We start from the raw sequence: 19,777 nt of genomic DNA, 5'->3' as shown, positions 1-19,777 counted from the left end.
TAATGTTAATGGTAATTTTCTGTATGTGCTAAGTGTATGCTGATTTTAATTAAAACTATTCTCATTCTTCCCTTTGTATTTTCTGCAATAAAGGTGTATTATGTTTAATACTCAATGCTGGCTTTGTGAAATCCAGTGAAATGAATACTTTGTAAAACTCACTAAAATAAGTATGTACACACGTATCTATAAAAACGTAGGAGAAAGAACCAAGAATGTCTGAACAATTAAGCAGATGAGCTAGATGATACATGATGACAGAGCATCTGTAAATTTAGTAGTCTAAGGTGGACATATGATTGAGTACTATGAAATTATAAAGTTAATTGGGAGACACATACATATGCATTAAAATACAGGCAATTGAGGTAAAGATTGGTCTTGCAAGATAGGGAAATGAAGTTTTTTTTTTTTTTTTAAATAAGGCTAAACTCCCACTAAAAGCAAAATAATTGGAATCTTTTATTCCAGAGTTGATTTAAGTAAAGAGAAAAAGAAAAATAGCTTAAAAAATATCTAGATTCTTCAAAGGAAGAAAGGTTCATTAATGGTTGTTAAGCAAAAGATAGAGATGCTGTGAGATATTCAGCATTTCTGACAGTGCTAAAAGTTGGCAACAGACCTCCCTAGATCCAATGCAGGCCACAGAGCAGAAACAAGAGAGTGGAGCCTCTTGTAATGGTGGCCACTCGAATAGGCTCCCAGCAAGACTGGGACCAGTTAACTCCTTAAGTGCTGGATTGTGTGGAGTTCCCAGAAAACAGCACCCAGTACAGGTTAGAAATCTTGAGAGGCACTTCAATGGCCCTGGGCAGTAGTTATTTGCTAACCACACTAAAATCATAGCAATCATTTGGTAACAATTGTGATCGTACTAACTAATGCATATCATCTAAAATTTTGCCTTGATGTACCTTTCTTCGGTGATAAGACTCTGGAAAAGCTGTCTGTGAGAGGAAGATTGTTGAGATAGACACAATATGACAATAGCTTTTAGATTTGGTGATATCAAACAAAATCTGTAGTCAATTGAGGAATGAATTTCTGTTTATTTTACCTCGAGGGCTGTTCAGTGATGCTTCTGAGGCTTTGCCACCATCTCCGCAGTGACTCTGGTCAAAAGGAAGACACTGATCACCTGTGCCAGCCACCACCTCAAAATTCTTAGTCAGATCTTTTGTTTCCACAAGAGATTTCAGTTTGTAGACCTTTCGAGTATTGGTGTCTGATAGGTAGAGTGATTCAGACATAGGGTCCATAGCCAGATAGTACTTGTGTGCCGGGCTTGTGCTAGGGAAGAGGAAAAAAAATAAGTCACTAAAAGCATTTTGTTCAACATATACCCTTGGAGTCTGTCACAAGTGGAAAAATATTTTAATAGATGAAAGAATTGATGTATCTTCCTGTGTATGTACCAAGGGTCTAGACATGTATTTGTTTTTCTAATAATGGGTCTAGGTATGAGAGAATCCAAATCATCCAGCTAACCTATAACGATGCTGACATTTTGATGCTGTTTATCGAGAGTAGAAAGAAACAGAGAAAAATATCTCAGGAGCTGCTTTTCCTATTCCGTCATCCAGTTACCAGCTGGGTGATTGCTTGGGTCAAGGTCACTTTGAACTCACCAAATTTAACACAATTCTTGTTTTCACCTTCTTACCCATCTCTCAGCAAATTGTTCCTTGGTCTTTTGGTCTTTCTGCCTCCCCTCGGGACACTGCCATCTTCCTAGGTGCCTGTTGTAGATTACAAGGCATGTTTCAAACTAGAAGACTATTGATCTTGGAGGGACATGTCTAAGAGAATACCATTAAAGTTCCAAATTCCCTCTTTGAAGTGAGCAATGCTTCTCTACACACTTTCCCTTCTGTCAGACACTGGTGAAATTTAACATTTCTAAATTATGACATATATATGTATATATATATGTATATATCATGACATTCGAGATTTTTTTCTTTGTTGCTGTTGCCATGATAAATACCATGAGCTAAGCATAACTGTAGAAGAATGGGTTTACTACCCCTTATAGGTTAGAGTCCACCATTTAGTGAAGCCAAAATAAGGTAGGAAACTAGAGGCAGAAACGTAATCAAAGACCATGGAAGAATGGTGCTTACTGACTCGCTCTCCATGGATTACTAGGCTTGACTCAGGATGACCTTCCCAGGTGTGACACTGCACACAGTGGACTGGGCCCACCCCACTCACACCAATCAGCAATCACAGCAATGCCCCACTAATATGCTCATAGGCCAGTTTCATGGAGGCAGTTTCTTAGTTGAGGTTACCTCCACCCAAGTGACTCTAGTTTCTGTCATGCTGGCAAAAATTAACCAGCATACATAGTCACATGGTTGGGTACATAGATTCACCTCTGTTGTATGTCACAATGAAGGTGTTTATGAAGTTGTATTCATTTTTTCATAGTGTCTTCATAATTATTCTGACCACTTCTATAGTTAGAGATATTGTACATTTTTGATGCAGTATAATAACCCTTTCTACCTCATCTATTTTCACATGCTTTTAGTGTCTTTACCCAGGCAGCTTCTCATGAAGGAAGCCTTCCCTAAATTTCTACATTGGGTTGTTTGCATAATGTTTAGGAAGAATACATACAAATTAAATGACTTGTTTAAGTATGAGTGTTCCCCAGTCTAATGAACTGTGAGAATTAGCAGGAAGGCAATCATTTCATGTTTATTTCTAGTACGTTTAGTGCTGAGAACTCTACTTAGTACCTACTCTCTGTGCCAGAAGCAAGATATCATTCTTTTCCAACTTCTTTCTACCATTTCTCATGTCTATGGAACATCATGCTCTTGTTTCTACTAACTTCTTCAGTATTTCCCATTATCTCTGCTAGTTCAAGCACACATCCTCTCTTACTGGAGCATTCACGGTGCCATTTCTATGTTGTGTGCTTGTTTATTAATTCGTTAAAAATACATATTCTAAATACCTGAAATGTGCTCAGGAACTTGTGCTATGGGATAAAGGCCAACTTGTGTATAAGATACAACCATTTTCTTCATCAAACTCACAGCCTAGTCAAGTAGACCGATAAGTAAACAAGGTATGACTCTCATAAGTCACGTATTAGTATAGAAAATGTGAAAAGGGAGAGAAATGATCAGAGAAGAGGGATTTGTGATGTAGGAATATCTATCATACTGTATTAGTGTTTTTAAACTACTAATTGAAGTCTATGTTTTATTTGATTCTCTTAGTTTGTTATTTATTATTATTATTATTAATAATAATAATAATCTAAGATCATTTTCCCATTCCAAGACAGCAAATTACATTTAGTCATCATGTCTTTTTAGACTTTTCTGGCCCATGACATTTTCTTGAACTTTCCTTGGTTTTGATGACCTTACCAGTTGTAAGACCATTTGTCAGCTATTCTACAGGAAATCCCTTTACAGGAATTTGTCTAATACACTTCTCAGATAGGAATTGTAGAGTTTTGATGGAAAAGTTTCATTTTCACCAAATCCCACTTACTTTGTAAACAATCAACAAAACTTATCACTGACCAGCTTGATCTCAACCTCCTGGGAGAGCCATTTTTCCTTACTATAAAAAGCATTCCTTACTGTCTTTCCTGGAGGGACATAATTATCCACAGAGAAGACTTAAGCTATCAGGAATTACATCTCACACCCTTGAGAGTAGATCATCACATAAATTATAATTTTCGGATGCGTGATTTATATTTTTCATTTATTTAATAAAGGTATGAGTTTTTAAAAATATCAGTATGGGCTCCACAGACATTTATTTTATACTTGCAGAAAATGAAATCCAATGCTATTTTATGTTGTCCCAGTTGCTACCACTAAGAACTCTTTCTCTTGGATTATATGCACATTTTATGTGCATCCATAAATATTTATTATTATGGTTATGATGATGATAATGTCAAGACTTAATTACTTCTGGCACTGCAAGAATGTTCTATACTCATCTTAAATCCTTCCTTCCATTATACCAAAACCAGCCTTTCTTGAAAAACAATGGTTCCTATTATTTGGGAATGGTATTAAAAAGCAAGAATGGATTGAAGGTTCTAAGTATTATCTTTACAGGTAACTCTCTTCCTAAAAACATTGTGACCTGTCTGCATACAAAGACCATATCCATCTCTCTGCCCTTGATGTCCAATAGCACCTGAAAAGGTCAGTATTCAGCAAGTTCTGAACAAGAACTGGAGTGTATGGCATAAAAATAAGGCATGAAAAGAGTTCAGGCTTTTGGGTACTTAGCCAAAGAAAGTGGAGGGGAGAGTCTCGTCAGAAGAAAGAAAGAGATCTTTTAAGGATTGACATTCTCTTAATTGCAATTGCCCTCTAAGCATATTTATGTATGTTAATAATTATAAAGTTGGCAAATGGTAATGAAATTCAGTTTGTACTGGAAGAAAATCAGATTCAGTTGGAATAGTTGGATTTTTTTTTCTACTTACCTTCTTTGAGTAACATAACTCAGTAGATTTCAGGGAGTTTTTCAACCCTGGAACCACCATAAGAGGTGCTATATGTAAATTGTAAAGGACACCACCAGATTCCAAAATGATTTGGCAGCTCTACCCCCAAAGCATCTCTACAGCAAAGATTTCTCAAATAGTTGGTGAGTAAAACTTTTTATTTCTTTAGTTCATCTTTTTTTTTTTTTTTAACTTTTAGATTAATACTTCTCCAACATACTTAGATTTTCCTAGAGTAAAGGATGGGTTGCAACCTTTCCTGGAAATAACCTTTAATACTTTGGTATCCAATTTGTGCAGTTTCAACTGTGCCAGATTAATCATGCTTTGTTTAGGTAGGGACCATGGGCTATTTTTCTAAGAGAAATGTTATTCGCACAAAAGTAGTTTGGAATGCATTACATTCATTCATTATTGAATATCTCCAATGTGCCTGTAAGCTAAGTTAGAATTAGTATTCACCTCAAATTTCAGCTGGGGAAACCCAGCACCATAAGGGGCTTGCCCAAGGTCACTAACAGTTTTGTGCCCTTACTAAGATTAGATTGGATGCCATGTGACTGTATATGCAAAATGCCAACAGAACACTCTTGATGTGCAAGTGGAAAAGACAACCCGTGTTCTCACATTTTCCTGAGTAACGATGTATTTTCTTCATAAAGGCTCTTGTTCAAATTTGTGTACTGGTTTTGAGAAAAGGGAGTAGTCCAACATATCAAAATAAAATTTGGTTAATGTTGTTATTTTCTTGACAGAAAACTACCTTGTATTGATATGCAATTTTCTACCATTTCATACCATTTCCCAAGTACACTTGAGCTCCATTGACAATGATTTCTTTTTGCTTTCTGAAAACATGTAAGCTTGCTGCAACTACATTTCTATTTGCTTTACCCCAACATGACTAAATGCATATCAATTTGACAGAGGATTTCTTTTGCAATTTAGGTGTTAGACCTACTCTGTCATCTTCTAGCTAGTTTTATACTCGAGCCATTGATCTTCAAGTTACCAGTGATCACTTCATTCATATCACTTAAAATCACATAGATTTTTTTAAATGGAGAATTAACACTTATAATTATTAACATGCAATAGTAAGCAAATTGGCAACCAACTGAATTTGCTTAAACAATCAGTTATGCCAAAGTTGCAAGGCTGATTTTGTTCAATAGCATTTGGGAAGAGGCATTTCCCAACTACAATCCATATTCCAAACCCTACTTGTGCTATTTTAAAGACAACTGGCACTTGGGAATGAAAGAATTCCATATTCCCCTTTGAAATTTAAGAAAGTTCGTGTAGTTATGACAACATGCAGTGCAACAATGAGTAGAAATCCTCAGCACTAATTTCAATGCTATCTGCCCTTGTCAGTAAATGGTCAGTTTGGAGATTTTCAGTTAATTCCTTTGGTGAGAGGAAATAGAATACACTTAGTTATATGAAAGGAAAACGGTGTTATTAAAGATAGTTACCAAATACAAAAAGCAACCCTCTCTTTAAAAAGGTCATTATGGTCATTGTCTCTTGATATAATTGACAACTATACTTTTGAGTCTTGTGAGGAAAAAAAATACTTGCAACTTAAAGATATTAAACTGATTTGAACTTATGGGCTCATTTGTGGTATTACCTTAGGGAAACATAATGAGACTTTTGGCCTTACTTTCTCATGCCATACTGATCTGTCACTCTCATTTATCTTATTTTCTTTTCTGAGTATTCTTTTCCTTTCTTAAATTCCTCCTGAATATACTGACCTTCTTTTTGGGAAGATACTTACCGGCACATCATTTCCAAATTCACTTTTATACTATTTCTTTAACCTTATTTAAGAAGCAAACATTCCCTATTTGTACATATTCGAGGGTGGTTTCTTAGGAAAGAGGGTCATTAGGCAGCTGTGTTATTTGCTTACCTATGTCTGGTATCTCTGTTTCTATGGTGCACAAGGTATCCATGAGTAGCAAGTGAAAACAAATAGAGAGTCATCAGTATCATTCAACAAGAGAAATCTCAGCAGACACATCAATTCCTGACTCAGCTTGTGGCAATTAGAGAGACTGCACTGGGATCATTTAGTCAGTGGGAAGCTAAAGTTGACTCACTTCTTCCATGGTTTCCTTATAAGATGCCATCAAGGTGGTTACATGTCTTGCTTTGGTGGGTAGGTACAGTTTTAAGACAATAAATAAAGCTTCTTCCTGGCCATATGCATCGGGACCATTGAATTCCAGTGCATGTGCAGTTTCTGGGAGCTCTCCCTTTTCCTACTAAACCAGAATTCTGACATGGAGAAAGTAGTGATTGGGGATTTTATTTTTAATAAATTCAGCTGACGATTCTGATGTAGAGTTAAAATTTAAGAACCATTAGGCTTGTGACTGAAATAGCAGCTGCTGCAAAGGAGCATTCTAAATTTTAGTTTGATATTCCTGACTACAGCAATGTGAAACCACCACATCTTCTATCAAGACACATATTGGGACACGCACCAGCAAACTCAACTCTAAGCCAGTTCTTGGATCTACCTCAGAGATAAGGTGGTGGCATCTGTGCACACATTATTGAAAACATTTCAAAAAGGTCTCATAACTTAAAAGTATGGGAGTTTTCTCTGCATGCCACAATACTGACCTGCCTGGCAGGATGTACCCATTGCTGTCATAGTGCTATTACAATTATGGGATAACCAATCACATTCTTATCGGATACAAGACTTGTTCCACAGGAAGGATGTCATGCCTGATAAAGTAAATTTGCTCAAAGGCCCACGACTAGGAAATCATAGGTCCTAAGGGGTAAGCTACAGTTGTTGTGTTAAATGGTCACATCATCAAACTGCCCTCTAGATATATGTACATATCCATAGAATGTTCTGCTGTCAGTTTTGGTTAGAGAAGCCTCTTTCTGTAGTGGGTGGTAGATAATGCAAAGACTCCTATCTGGTCAAAGTACCAAGAATAGGTGACTATTAGCGTTCAGCTTATGGATGGGTCCTTTATATAAACCTCCCCTCATCCAAGGCTTAAGGAACATCACAGAAGAATGGGCAAAGAATGTCAGAGCTTACGGATGAGGAGGAGAACTGTGAAATGCAGACTTTTGACATAATGTGGTTGTTGTACACATCAATCATAGCACCTGTGATTACATGCACAAGACCTGTACCACATCCAGTCAGACATACTTCCAGTACAAATTGGAGAGGGTCCCCTGAAACCTAACCTTTGGTAGAAGCGCTATTTCCAGCTAATGGTTGCTGGTTGAGGAAGAGTCATTATCCTTGGGAAACATGGTTCCTAGTGAGTTGCCTATATACAAGTGGATGGCCATATATATATATATATATATATATATATATATATATATATATATCTTTGTTCCAAAGAGTGACTGGGGTGGGCAAAACAGAATTGTCAGCCGCCAAGAAGCAGAACGTTTTGTAAGCACTTCATTTAATAGCTTCTTGACACAAGGTATTGCCTTGGATGTTTCACTGGGTGACGTGGTATGATATTTCTCATATGAGGGGCTCAATCTGTGTGCAGGCCTGACTTTAGGTCAAGTTTGCCTGGAAATAAAAGGCTATAATCAACTGTGAAATATAGTCATTTTAATTTTAAAATCCTTTTAAATCTGGCCCTTAGGTCACTTTGAAGACACGAAGATAATAAACCTTTTTATAAAAACCAGAAAATGTTCTTTTTCTTTGAATGTCCAGGAAGAAAAAAGATACAGAATTATTTTACTTGAAATTTTCTGCTAAAATGGATTCAACTCTCTTGAAAACTCATCTTTCCAAGGTACTCGCCTGGCCACAGGTCATACTCCATTGGCTCGTCTGTTTCTTTGGCCCATCTCAAAAGGGTAGGTATTCTGTGAGTTGCCACAAAGGTCAACCAGTAAGGAAGCAGAGCTCTGATTAGAAACCTGGCCTCAGGCTTTTTGGCCTTTTTCTTTGTCTCTTAGACATTGTTTTTGTGGTCCTTATAAGATGGTTGTTGGAGCTGGGTGGGCTCTAATCTCTGGAGCAAAGTCGGAGTCTAGTTGTGAAAACACTAGATGAATCTCATTAAAATATAGTTTCATCCACAACGTTTTGTATTTGCATGCTACAGCAAGACCCATTTGCGTGTCTACAAAGTCTTTTCAAATTCTTAGGTGATGGCATGGAGCAGGGAGGGAAATGGTTTGATTCTCTCGCAGTTGCTTCTGATCCTGCCAATAATGTCATTGTAAATTTGGAAGATGTCCCATCGTATGCAGAGCAGCTTCTCTCATTAACATCTCAGAGGGAGGAAGTGAAAATGATGGAATTTATTTCTAGTGTGTGACCTTGTTCTGTCTTAGAATTACTTTTAGTTAAGGATTTAGGATTGAACTACCACCAAAGTGAACCTGCTGTCTAGCTATCAACTGACAACATACTGAGCTGCCAATGTGTGAACTCTTCACAAGTGCCGAGGCCCATCCGTGGGCATTACTACCTGCTAAACCGACACTCTTGAAGCTTGTTATGAGTTAAGAGGAGGAAAGAGTGGACTAACAACTCCTTTCAGAGCCAGAGGTATTCCTAATGAGAGGATGTGTGAATTAACCCTTGAATTTTTTTATAGGACAAAGTCGATAAAAAAGGGTCATTTAAAAGAAAAGTATTGAGAGGTGATTTTTATGCCATAAATTTACCTTTGTAAAATGTGCATTTCAGCAACTTCAAAGGCATTCAGTTATGCAACCCTTATAATTAACCAACTAAAGAAGAAATTCTCTACCTATTTGATAATTATCATTTTTCCATTTATTCCTTCTCCTCTACTTTGTCCCAGGCAACCAAAAGTCTGAATTTTGTTTGTCTGGATTTGCCTATTCTGTACTTTCACATAAATATACTCATATTGTATTTGTACTTTTATGGCTGTCTTCTTTCTTTTTGTTGTTGTTGTTTTGAAGATCTTTTTGTGTGGCTAAAGATGGGAAATAGGGACCATGCCAACCTTAGAGTAGCTGTTCATACTAGGGTCAGGGGAGTGTGGGTGTCTTGCTTAGTGACGGCTGCAACCCTCCATGCAGTCTTTACCCTGTTCTCAGTTTCTTTCCTTACCCCTGGCCAGAAATAATAGACTTCTTTCCTTGTTCATCTTTTTGTGTTCTTTTCTTGATGGTTTTGAATTCACACTTGTTTGTGACAGACTTCTTTTTTATTTTTTTTAAAGCCTTTAACCTTTCTAGTGATTCTTTGTTGTGTTCACATCATGTATTCTGATCCCACTCATCTCCCTATACCCCTCATGAATCCTCTGTCCTTGCAAAATCTCCCTAAAACAAAACCAAATTTAAAAGAAAACCAAATGCCAAATATAAGAAACAAGCAAGCAAACAAACAAACAAAAAGTAGAAGCATCTCATCATGGAAGCTGTAGTTCACCCTTTAGTCCACACATCTTTACTTGCAAGTGTACATTGCCATGAGTCATTGGTCTGGCCTGAGGCCTCTGACTTCTGCTACACCACTGATGATGGGCTCTCACTGGGGCTCCTCTTGGAAATCTTGTTGCTGTCCTGTATGTGACTAACTTCTTAGAGCTTCCAACTCCCATGCTCTGGCTCTTTCCCTGACTATTATCAAAATTTGTCTTGTGTTTTACAAAGCCACTGCTAACACCTGAGTGGCAACTCAGGTGGGGCATAGCCATCTATTTATCTACAGGCCGTTTTTCTAATATTTGCAGTTCCAGTTCTGTGAACAAAATGATGCTTTGTGGCAATTTCTCAGATATTCATAGAATTCTTCAAAGCTTAGTGTCTGTTTGATCCTCTTTAAGACTTTCTGTAAGCCAGAACACCCCTTGGCACGTTAACTATTCCTAAATAGGTGCTATGCTATACCAAGTCTCCTTCATTTCCAACCAATGACAGGAGTCAAGTCCTATAAGTAATGAAAAAAATATTAACCAATCACTGGAAAAGAAATGGTGAAATCTCGAGAGAAATTTTCATGTCATGTTGACATTTGTCGAGCCCCAATTGCTCAAGGTACCAAGATATATTTTCTAGCCTCTTATTTTCTTTTCTCTTTCATTTTTAAGGGAAGGACAAAATAAATATCTTGAGAATAACTGAATTTTGAAAAAAATAGAAGCATTTTTTTAATAAAGAATAAATCACTTCTAGTCATGCTTAATGGGTTTTCTAATAGAATTGTAAAATTAGAAGATGAGATGTGAGCAAGGGCATATTACATATTTGAATTCATACGAAGTACTTGGTAGGGTGTCTTCTATCTTTACTTATATAATTATCCTTATTAGTTTTAAAAAACCAAAAAGTGACCCAAGGCTAACCAAGATCAAAGGAGAAAAGAAGCAGTCATAATCGATGAGATCTAGCTGAACTTGAACATATTGGAGCTGAAGAAGGGGAGCTCAGAAATCTGATAGCTGTTTTTATACTTGTGAACATCTTTCCAAAATAAGATGGAAATCACTTATGTGATTCTTCAGATACTAGAATGGTTATTAATAAAGAGACCTTTCATAAGGGCAGGTTTAAGTTAATCTTAAAGAAGAAATTCTTTTTTCTTTCTTCTCTCTCTTTCATAAATAAATCTAAAGATGCAGCAAGATTTTGAGAGATATTTAACTTTCTGGCTACTAAAAACAATCAGACAAATTATAAATTACAAAGTGTCAGGCATGTACTGCACACAGTATCTTCATGGATTCTTCTAATAAACATTAAACTCACAAATCTGTGATATCACTTTTAAACTACTAAAATATGCACATATATTTTTATGTACATATATGTACTTATGTATGTGTACATCTTAACCTGACAAGCAAACCCACAGGGAAATCAAGACTCAAACTGTCTTAGAAATGAGTATATCTTTAAAGGCCTTCAGAAAATGGAGTTTTGAAACATTTGTAGTACAGAAGCTTATAAACTTCACTTCTTTATCATCATCCTACTTGAGACTCTTCCTAGAAGAAAGCAATAAGAACCATATTTGTAGACAAAAGCTACAGGAAGGGGTACTATAGACTTAAATAACAAGAAATAATGTTTCTCTTGGCAAATGTGTAACAACAACAACAAAAATATCATTGATTTTTCGCTTTTGGTTTTGTTTAGCCAGTGAGGAATGGTCAGGTCAGGGATGAGGATGACTGGCAACCAATTAAATGAAAGGGTTATTGAGATCAGAGAAAAGAAATCTCAGATGCAGATGGTTTGGATTGACTGGGGTAAGGTTGAAAGACTACCAGTCTTTGAATGTCTAAGTAGAATCTGAAATTGCTCCATGCAGTCAACTATGGAATAAAATGATGGAAAGTGGGAAATACAGGATGTCTTCTACTTGGGACAAATTTTATGTCTTCACAGAATGTCATCAAACACTGAGCCAAGAATGATCCATATGTGAATCTCTGCATGAGACATATAAGCGTATGTTTGAAGTACAAGGTTGGATTCAATATTACAGAAAAGGAGGTAGAGGACAGAGTACAATATATAATGTGTAATCAAAGAATTAAAATTTAGGAGGGTTCTTTGACGCTTTCTGTAATAACTCATTTACAACATTTTTGCTTCATTCACAATTTTGAATATAACAAATAAGATGACAATATCAGACCTGTAGTTTCAAGAAAACAAATTACTTAATAAGGTACAATAACTGAATTAATTGATCTTAACAACAACAAAAAACTGCACAATGTAAACTTTCTATTTAAACACAGTAGAATTCAATAAGTATTTCGGTTCTAAAGATATATAGACCTTATTGAATAAACTTATTTCTTCCCAGAAAGTTTATATCTGGGAAAGTTATAGCAAATATATAAGTCCTTCAATTATATGCAAAGGATTTGATATATATATATATATATATATATATATATATATATATACTGATCAGTATAGATTTTTTGAAAGTGTTCGGTTATAGTCAAACATAGGGAGTAATTTCATATTGTATATTTAACTATCTCGTTTCTACGATGGCCAATCAGAGGAGTCTTAGAATTGAGAAGATCACAAAAATCTGTCTCTTTGAATTTAATTTAAAAGGAGCTATTAACCATGACTCTATGACATGGCTTCGTTGCATAAATGGTTGCTGGCAGGCTGCTGGTAGCATGGAGGCTAAAGGAGGAAAAAACACGGGAAAATTTTGGTGCTGTATTCTTTCTATGGAGAGAGACCTAACTTGAAATAGATTCTCAGAAAAATCTGAGTCATACAAAAACTTGTAAGAAACTCTGAAGGCTCATATCTCAGAGAAGCCCAATAGAGTGATAGGCTAAGTATGAAGGCCTGAGCGTGTGACTTCACATACATGCATGCCTCTGTACTTGAAGATGTGTACTTGAAGATATAGGAATGACGGAAGATCACAGACTTTGGACTGTACACTAAATGAGCAGAAATGAAGCATATTTTGTACCAGTAGAATCAACTTTGTAATTTGAGGTCATGTTATTTTAATTTATACTTAAAATGATTTTCTGTTGAAGGCCACAGGGTACTTTGTACTAAAATGTAAATTTGTGAATTGTTGAGAATCCTTAACTGTGAATTTCATCAATGAAAGACAATTGTTCCACCATAGGTAAATTTACAGTCAAATTAAAAGGAAAGGATTGAATTGAGCAGGGGCTTCTTTCTCTTAGTATCATTTTTTTAAAAAATAGACGTTAGTGCTTTTCCTTTGATGAGGAAGCCGTGTAAATATTCCATATGTGGGCTTTTACAGGGTTAAGAGGTTCGGTAACACCAGGTCTTTTTACTACCTGACAGTCCATGTGTTGAATGAATTGCTCAGTGCTTCCATTCATGTTTGGCATCATGTCGATAAAACACCCTTAGGATTATGAAAACAGCGTAGGATGTTGTATAAATAGTTTTCAAATCCAGTTATGCAACTATCTTAGACTTCTTGTTGACTTTCTACTGATGCCTAAAGAGATATACTACTAGAAATGACAAATCTCCAGGAGGTCTGACATTGTGAGGCCCATGAATACTTGATTAGGGCAGGGCTCTATGAATTAGTGCCCCTCTAGACTTTTTGGATGTGCTTTGTCTTTACAAAGTCTTAACTTCACAGTCTATTTTTTATTAACCAAGGGATTTAGCAGCTTTCTTCCATATGACAGCATTTGCAATTATAATTAAGAAATGTATTAAAACTATAGTGAATTAATGTGGAACATGGATGGTGGCTTGGGACTACATTTCCCAAACTAGGTGTGAATAACTCAGTTTGAGAAAAGGCAGGCAGATTCCAAAGCAAGAATGAGAATGTGAAAACATTCGAGGAATGTCCATGGAAAGTCAGACTTCCATTCTAGGGCTACTAAGGGCTGAATGAGGATGGTGCAGAGCATCTCAGGAGTCCTGAGTACACATCAGGGCTTTGTGATGTGCTGGCTCTGGCAGTCACTAATGTTGATGCCAATGAGGAGATGCCTGAAGCAAAAATTAATTATTGTCTGGAATATTCAAAAGATGACATAAAAATCCTTTGGACTCTACAAATATTAGTCTTAATTTTCAGAGTCATGTGTTATGGATAAATCTGCCATAACCAATTAGAAGGGAAGCCCTGCCAATTTCCTCAGGGATGAAGCAGCAGTTTTAATCCCTAATGGGATAGGAATGGATGCTTTCTTTTTTTGCGAACTCCAGAAGACATATGTTTGTCTTATAGACACAGAAGGGGAAGAAATAAACTGATTAAGCCATGGTTGATTTAGTTGTAATATTTAGGGAACTTCAGGATATAGCACAGCAAAAAGGTATGAATTCTTCACAAAAGATATTAACATTCTTTGTACTTGCAAGAAAATACTTAGAACAGAGGAAGAAAATCTAAAGATGGATGCTTTAATCATCACTGAATTGCTCTTTCAAAGGTAGAAAGTGTCTTCTTCCTTCCTTGTGATGCCATGAGAAAACAGACTTCAATGTTCTTCTATATTAAATGACTTCAAAAGACTGAAAAGTCCTTTTAAATCTGGTGCTACTGCTACCAGCAACAATGGAACAGGTAGCTTTTAGTAGCTTGACAGCACCCAGTAACTTATGCTGGCACTTGGAAGTACTGAGATCCCTGTAACAGCCTTACAGACAGGGGAGGCCTCACTGTCAGGGACAGCAATACTTTTGAGCATTTCAAATCAGTGATTAAAGGTTCCTTTGACGAGTTGGAGTGGGTGGGAGACCATTACTCATAACCCTCCTTGTTTTGAAAATTATGATTTTTAATTTATATTTTTCATTGTTTAAAACAGTTTTTGAATTTTAATATTTTGGGGGTTTTTAATTGATATAAAATTACATCACTTTCCCTCTGTCCATCCCTTCCCTGCTACCCTCCCAGGAACCCCTTTTATATCTCTTCCCACTCTCAAGCTTACAGCCTCTTTCTTTTTGATTTCTATTGTTGTATATACATACATGCATATATACATACATATATGTACATATATATGTGTACACACATATATACAAATACAACTTTGTGATTTGTGTATGTGTGGTTTCAGGACTAACAGGACAATGAATAGGGGAAAAAGTCCCCCATAATAACTCATAAAAAGTATACTTTATGCTTTTCTTGGCAATAACTTGCCTCTTCACATGATCTTATTCTTGTTTCTTTTTTCTTTATCTGTCAAGTGAATACAGAGATGAGAAGAAACTTACCTTAATTCCAAAATGCTAACGGAATTTCCCGAAGGAAATATTCGCCTTACAAAATTGAAGTCACCAACATACACACTACCATCAGGGCCAGAAGCTAAAGCAACAGGAGCAAAGAGTTTGTTGTTGTGAGCTGGGCCATTACAGTTAGTGCAGGCTACACTCCTTTGGTGTCCATTACCCATTATGGTTGATATAACTGGGGGCTGCTGGGAAATGAACATATTTTCTCCATTTCCTTTATGTATGATTCCTATATACAAAAAAAAGAGAACAAAAATTAGAAAAGGATTTGCCACACAAACATCTTGCCAAAATTTAAGTTTTCTCATAGAGTTCAAAACAGAAGGGAGCTTTGACCTAACAGGAGAATCTGAGAGTGAATCGCGTTACTATTAATTTGGTTCAAATTTATAGTCATAATCGATAGTAGTATAGTGGTATAGCAGTTTGCCTAATTTTGTCTTTCTGTGAGGTGGGGAAATTCAAGGAGTCTCTTTAATACTGGTTCCAAATTTAATAAAGTACTTAATAACTAACTTTTAATGGTTTCCTATTTACTCGGCTCCGTGGATTCTATGTGACTAGTTTTACCTTTCTGATTAGCTCTTGTTATGCTTTGCACACATCTACCTCACTCCACTTTCTCCTTATGCAACTGGTGCAGTGACAGAGACGCCACATTGATGTTAATATTCACGTTAGTAAAACACAGTCAGGATGGCAATGTACTTTCATGAAAAGGAAAGAAATCCTACTGCTACAATGTACCTCAAAGACACACTGAAGGGACTTGAATTTTCCTCTTTTTTAGACCACATCTCACGATCATCATTGCAAAAACTAGAGACATCGGCGTATGAAGATGCTTTCTATTCATTCTGTTTAGGCAATTACATTTATACACACAACTTTGACTCTCATCTCTGTTGCCTGAAATTTTCTTCTATTTGGAGTCCTTACCCAACACACACTTTCTTACTAGACCTCTTTACCTGGATTCTCTGCAGCTACCTCAAGCTGAAAGAGGGTTGGGATTGAGCTCATATTTCCTGTATCTCCTACCAAACTTGTCCCTTCCTCTTTTGTTTAAACCCATCCCACGAGTATTGTCTCTGTTATGTAGTTACCCAAATTGTAAATCTGGTTATCATGGTGACTCTTCATTTCATTTAATTCTCTAAGCCTAAGTAATTACTAATTCCCATTGAGAATGTCCTTTAAATGTAGTGAAAATTTCCCCATTCCTACTCTTACTGCCTTAGTTCAGTTTTTCTGCTCTCCAGGCATACCCATTTCCGAACCATTGTTCACACCCTTGCTGAAGAGATTATTAAAACCGTAGAATATGTACATATCACTATAGAATAAAGAGTACGTTCATTACTGAGAAAGCATACAGATTACTTGTAGGTTTGGCTTCTCTTATTACCCTTTTGTTTGTATTCCAATATCTGGTCATAAAAATTTTATATTTTCACACTCTTTCCTTCTGCTATGATTTTGTATGGGTTATTGCCTCTATCCTGAATGCCCTCTTTATTTTGTCTGTTTGAGGGGACTAACTTCAGAGCTCCATCCAGGCAGAATTAATCATGCTTTTCAGTGTGTGTTCATTTTCCATAGCTCTATTGTAACACTACATTGTGTGGTACTGTTTTCCTCACTTCTCTATCTTCTCCATTGTAACATGAATGAACTCCTTGAAGGCACATCTTCTATCTTACTCGTTTCTGTATTTTTTTTAGTGCCAATCCCTATGGCCAAGTCTTTATAAGTGCTCAGTAAATGCTGAAAATAGGCTTTAAGTCTCTTGTAGTTTCCTATTCCAAATCTCAACGATTTTGCAAACCTGCTGTGCCAGGGCAGAAAATCCAAGGAACAAGCACTGCTGTGCTAAATGGCGCAAGTCAGTTCAGAACGAGCCAGGGCAGGTAAAACATCCATGTTGTGAGAAGGCATGCCAATGTGTCAGACTGAAATAACTCACAGTGAATGCATAAATACGGTTATATTCTATGCCCTTATTTTTCCCTCCCTTGTTTCTTGCTGTCTCCTTGCACTATCTGTTATTCTCCTAAATCCTTCCTGAAACGTCTTCCTCAGTTCTCGTCCAACTTTCAGCTCTACAAAAGAAACTATTGATCATTCTGAGATAGGAACATTGCTGGTAAAAATAAATAACAACATAAAATATGCATGCCAAGGCACCAATATATACTTATAAAGGCCCTTCCAGGAACTACAAATTCCATCCATCATATGATCTTTGGATTTCAAATTTAAGAATGTTTATGCTCCCTCTCAGGGTGATTCCAGATAGCTTTTCAACACATGATTTGCAAGAGTAGCTATAAGTTTACACTCCAACAAATTGACCTTTTATTACAAGACTGTGAAATAACTTTAGGGCCACTACTTGCTGATTATACAGTTGGTAACTTTATTAGCCAGTAAGGACAATTCTTAGGATTTAGAGTAATTAATTCAATATGATTAATAAGGTTGAATTTCATTTCCCTCCCTAAACATTTAATTTTAGTGTATCAATACTGTAATTTTAATGAAATGGGAGGAAGGGAAAGAAACTAGAATGACAGTCATACAACATCATTGAAAAGAAATAGTCTGATGATTGTTAGTCAAATATTTGACCAATGAGAGTATGATACATTCTTTAGTAATCGAGGAAACCACTGTTTAGCATGTCAGTACTTCAACAATTCACGATAGGGTGTACTATTCAAAAATATTTCCAATTATTGGCTTGGAAATACCAGATTTGCTATTAACATCTATTTTCACAGGTAGATCTCCATTTTTTATATCAATATAATGGTATAGCTAACAACTGCCCTCCAAATGACATGTTATTACCAGGCTCCTGGCAATTTAAAAACTAAAGATGGCTATTCTAACCCATTCTTGTAAGCCTGCAATTCCACAACTCCCCTTTTCGATTAGAAAGTCCAGTACTCTATCAAAAAAAGAAGAATGATTAAAGGAAATAAAACATAAGGCAATGTACTTTCTGATTACATCTCTACAATTGATGTCTTGCTTTCATGCAAGGTACTAAAGTGCCCATGTACTGAAATTACCATTTCTGTTTAAAGCTGAAGCAATCAAAACAAAAATGGGCAAACCCCTTTTGTATTGCCCTGGAAAAATAGATCATTCTGAAGGGTGTTTTTGTTGTTTTAAGAATCTGTTTAACCTTCTATTCCACAGAGCCAGGCCATACCATCTAGCGACAATGATTTAACATCAATTCTTTTGCAAAAGGTTACTCTGAAAGTATTTTGTTTATGTTTCTGAAAATCTTGATCAATTACTGCTGCTTCTTTTCCAGTGTGTTCTGCCATGCATGCTTGTTTTGTAACAGGACAACACACACTATTTATATGGAGGCCAACTTCTTCCTAAGGATTGGGTGTCTTGTTTATACTTAACAATGAAATCTCGCTGGATGGAATACCTTTTCTCCCCCATGTTTTCCCTTTCTCTGTTTCAAAGTGAGAGCCAAGTTGGCACGGTAATAAGGTAAGCACATTTTAAAACCTACTATTCCTATCTTTCTGCTACCTCACTCAAAAGTTCTTCTGAAGCTTACAAACAAGTTTAAAATAAAATTCCCTCTGGAAGCTAGTGGGTGGTGCTTTATGCTGATTTCAAAGAAGAAACCATTTTTCAGACTTATGACCAACAAGGGACGCAATACATATTTCTCTTTCTTACTACTTGACTGAGAGGATATAAACACAAACTGGGAGATATGCCAGTGTGATCAATGGCAGTTTACTTCTTCCAGTAAAACCATGTGTTGACAAACTACTGGCCTATCTGGGAGGCTAAGGAAATTTGCTATTTCAGATAGATAGCCATGTACAATTAGTACCCTAGATTGTTCTAATATTTTTTAACTATTAGTTCCTGGGAAACACCAGAGGATGTTAGAGAAATATGCTAATCTCTGTAATGAATAATAAAATAATACTTTTAAAATACTAAAAGGATGAATATGAGCTTGACAATCAACGAAACATGTATTTGGAGGTAAAATTGTTGAAAACATGTATTTCTAGTGTTTTTATCACAGTGATAGTAGAAAGTGTGTATGTACATCAGTTTGAATATTTAGAAAGCTTTTCCACAAGCAATAGTTAATTGTCAGGTAAATACAATTGTGGTACCTGACATGACAAGCAGTCTGAACACAGTGCCTATTGGAAACTACCCACTGCATAATGATTTGGGAGTCAGAGCAAAACTGCGCCTAGAATGGCAGCAGACATCCAATCTAATTATAGGTGTCTTTTTAACCAGTGAGAGGAAATTGGAGGAAGATAGATTCTTGTTTCTAATCTACTATCTGTCTCAAATCAAAAAAGGTTGGGTGCCTAAAGAGTTAGGCTTTTTCATGAGAGAAGTGGAATAGGGGAATTTGGAAAGACATTGTTCCTGCCTTAATCAGTCCGAAAAGACCATCTGACCCGAGGGGGAAGAGCATTGCTTTCTAAATTGGCGTACCCAACCCTGCTCCCTTGCATTTATCAGTCC

At 36.4% G+C, this 19,777-nt stretch overlaps 1 protein-coding gene across 1 annotated transcript in view; it reads right to left on the bottom strand.

The window, feature by feature from the left end:
- The window catches only part of Tenm1 (teneurin transmembrane protein 1), an 836,340-nt gene that overhangs the window by 102,990 nt on the left and 713,573 nt on the right, over positions 1–19,777 (bottom strand). Inside the window, exons 22-24 of the mRNA XM_057759068.1 lie at positions 15,221–15,470; positions 6,420–6,440; positions 1,058–1,290 (exon numbers count right to left, since the gene is read on the bottom strand). Of these exons, the coding sequence (XP_057615051.1) occupies positions 1,058–1,290; positions 6,420–6,440; positions 15,221–15,470 (504 nt within the window). The remainder of the gene's footprint in view (positions 1–1,057; positions 1,291–6,419; positions 6,441–15,220; positions 15,471–19,777) is intronic.

Source organism: Chionomys nivalis, chromosome X, assembly GCF_950005125.1.
Source record: "Chionomys nivalis chromosome X, mChiNiv1.1, whole genome shotgun sequence".
NCBI classification, from domain to species: domain Eukaryota; kingdom Metazoa; phylum Chordata; class Mammalia; order Rodentia; family Cricetidae; genus Chionomys; species Chionomys nivalis.
Note: the sequence above shows the minus strand (reverse complement) of the source record. Positions and strands in the feature narration are given on the sequence as shown.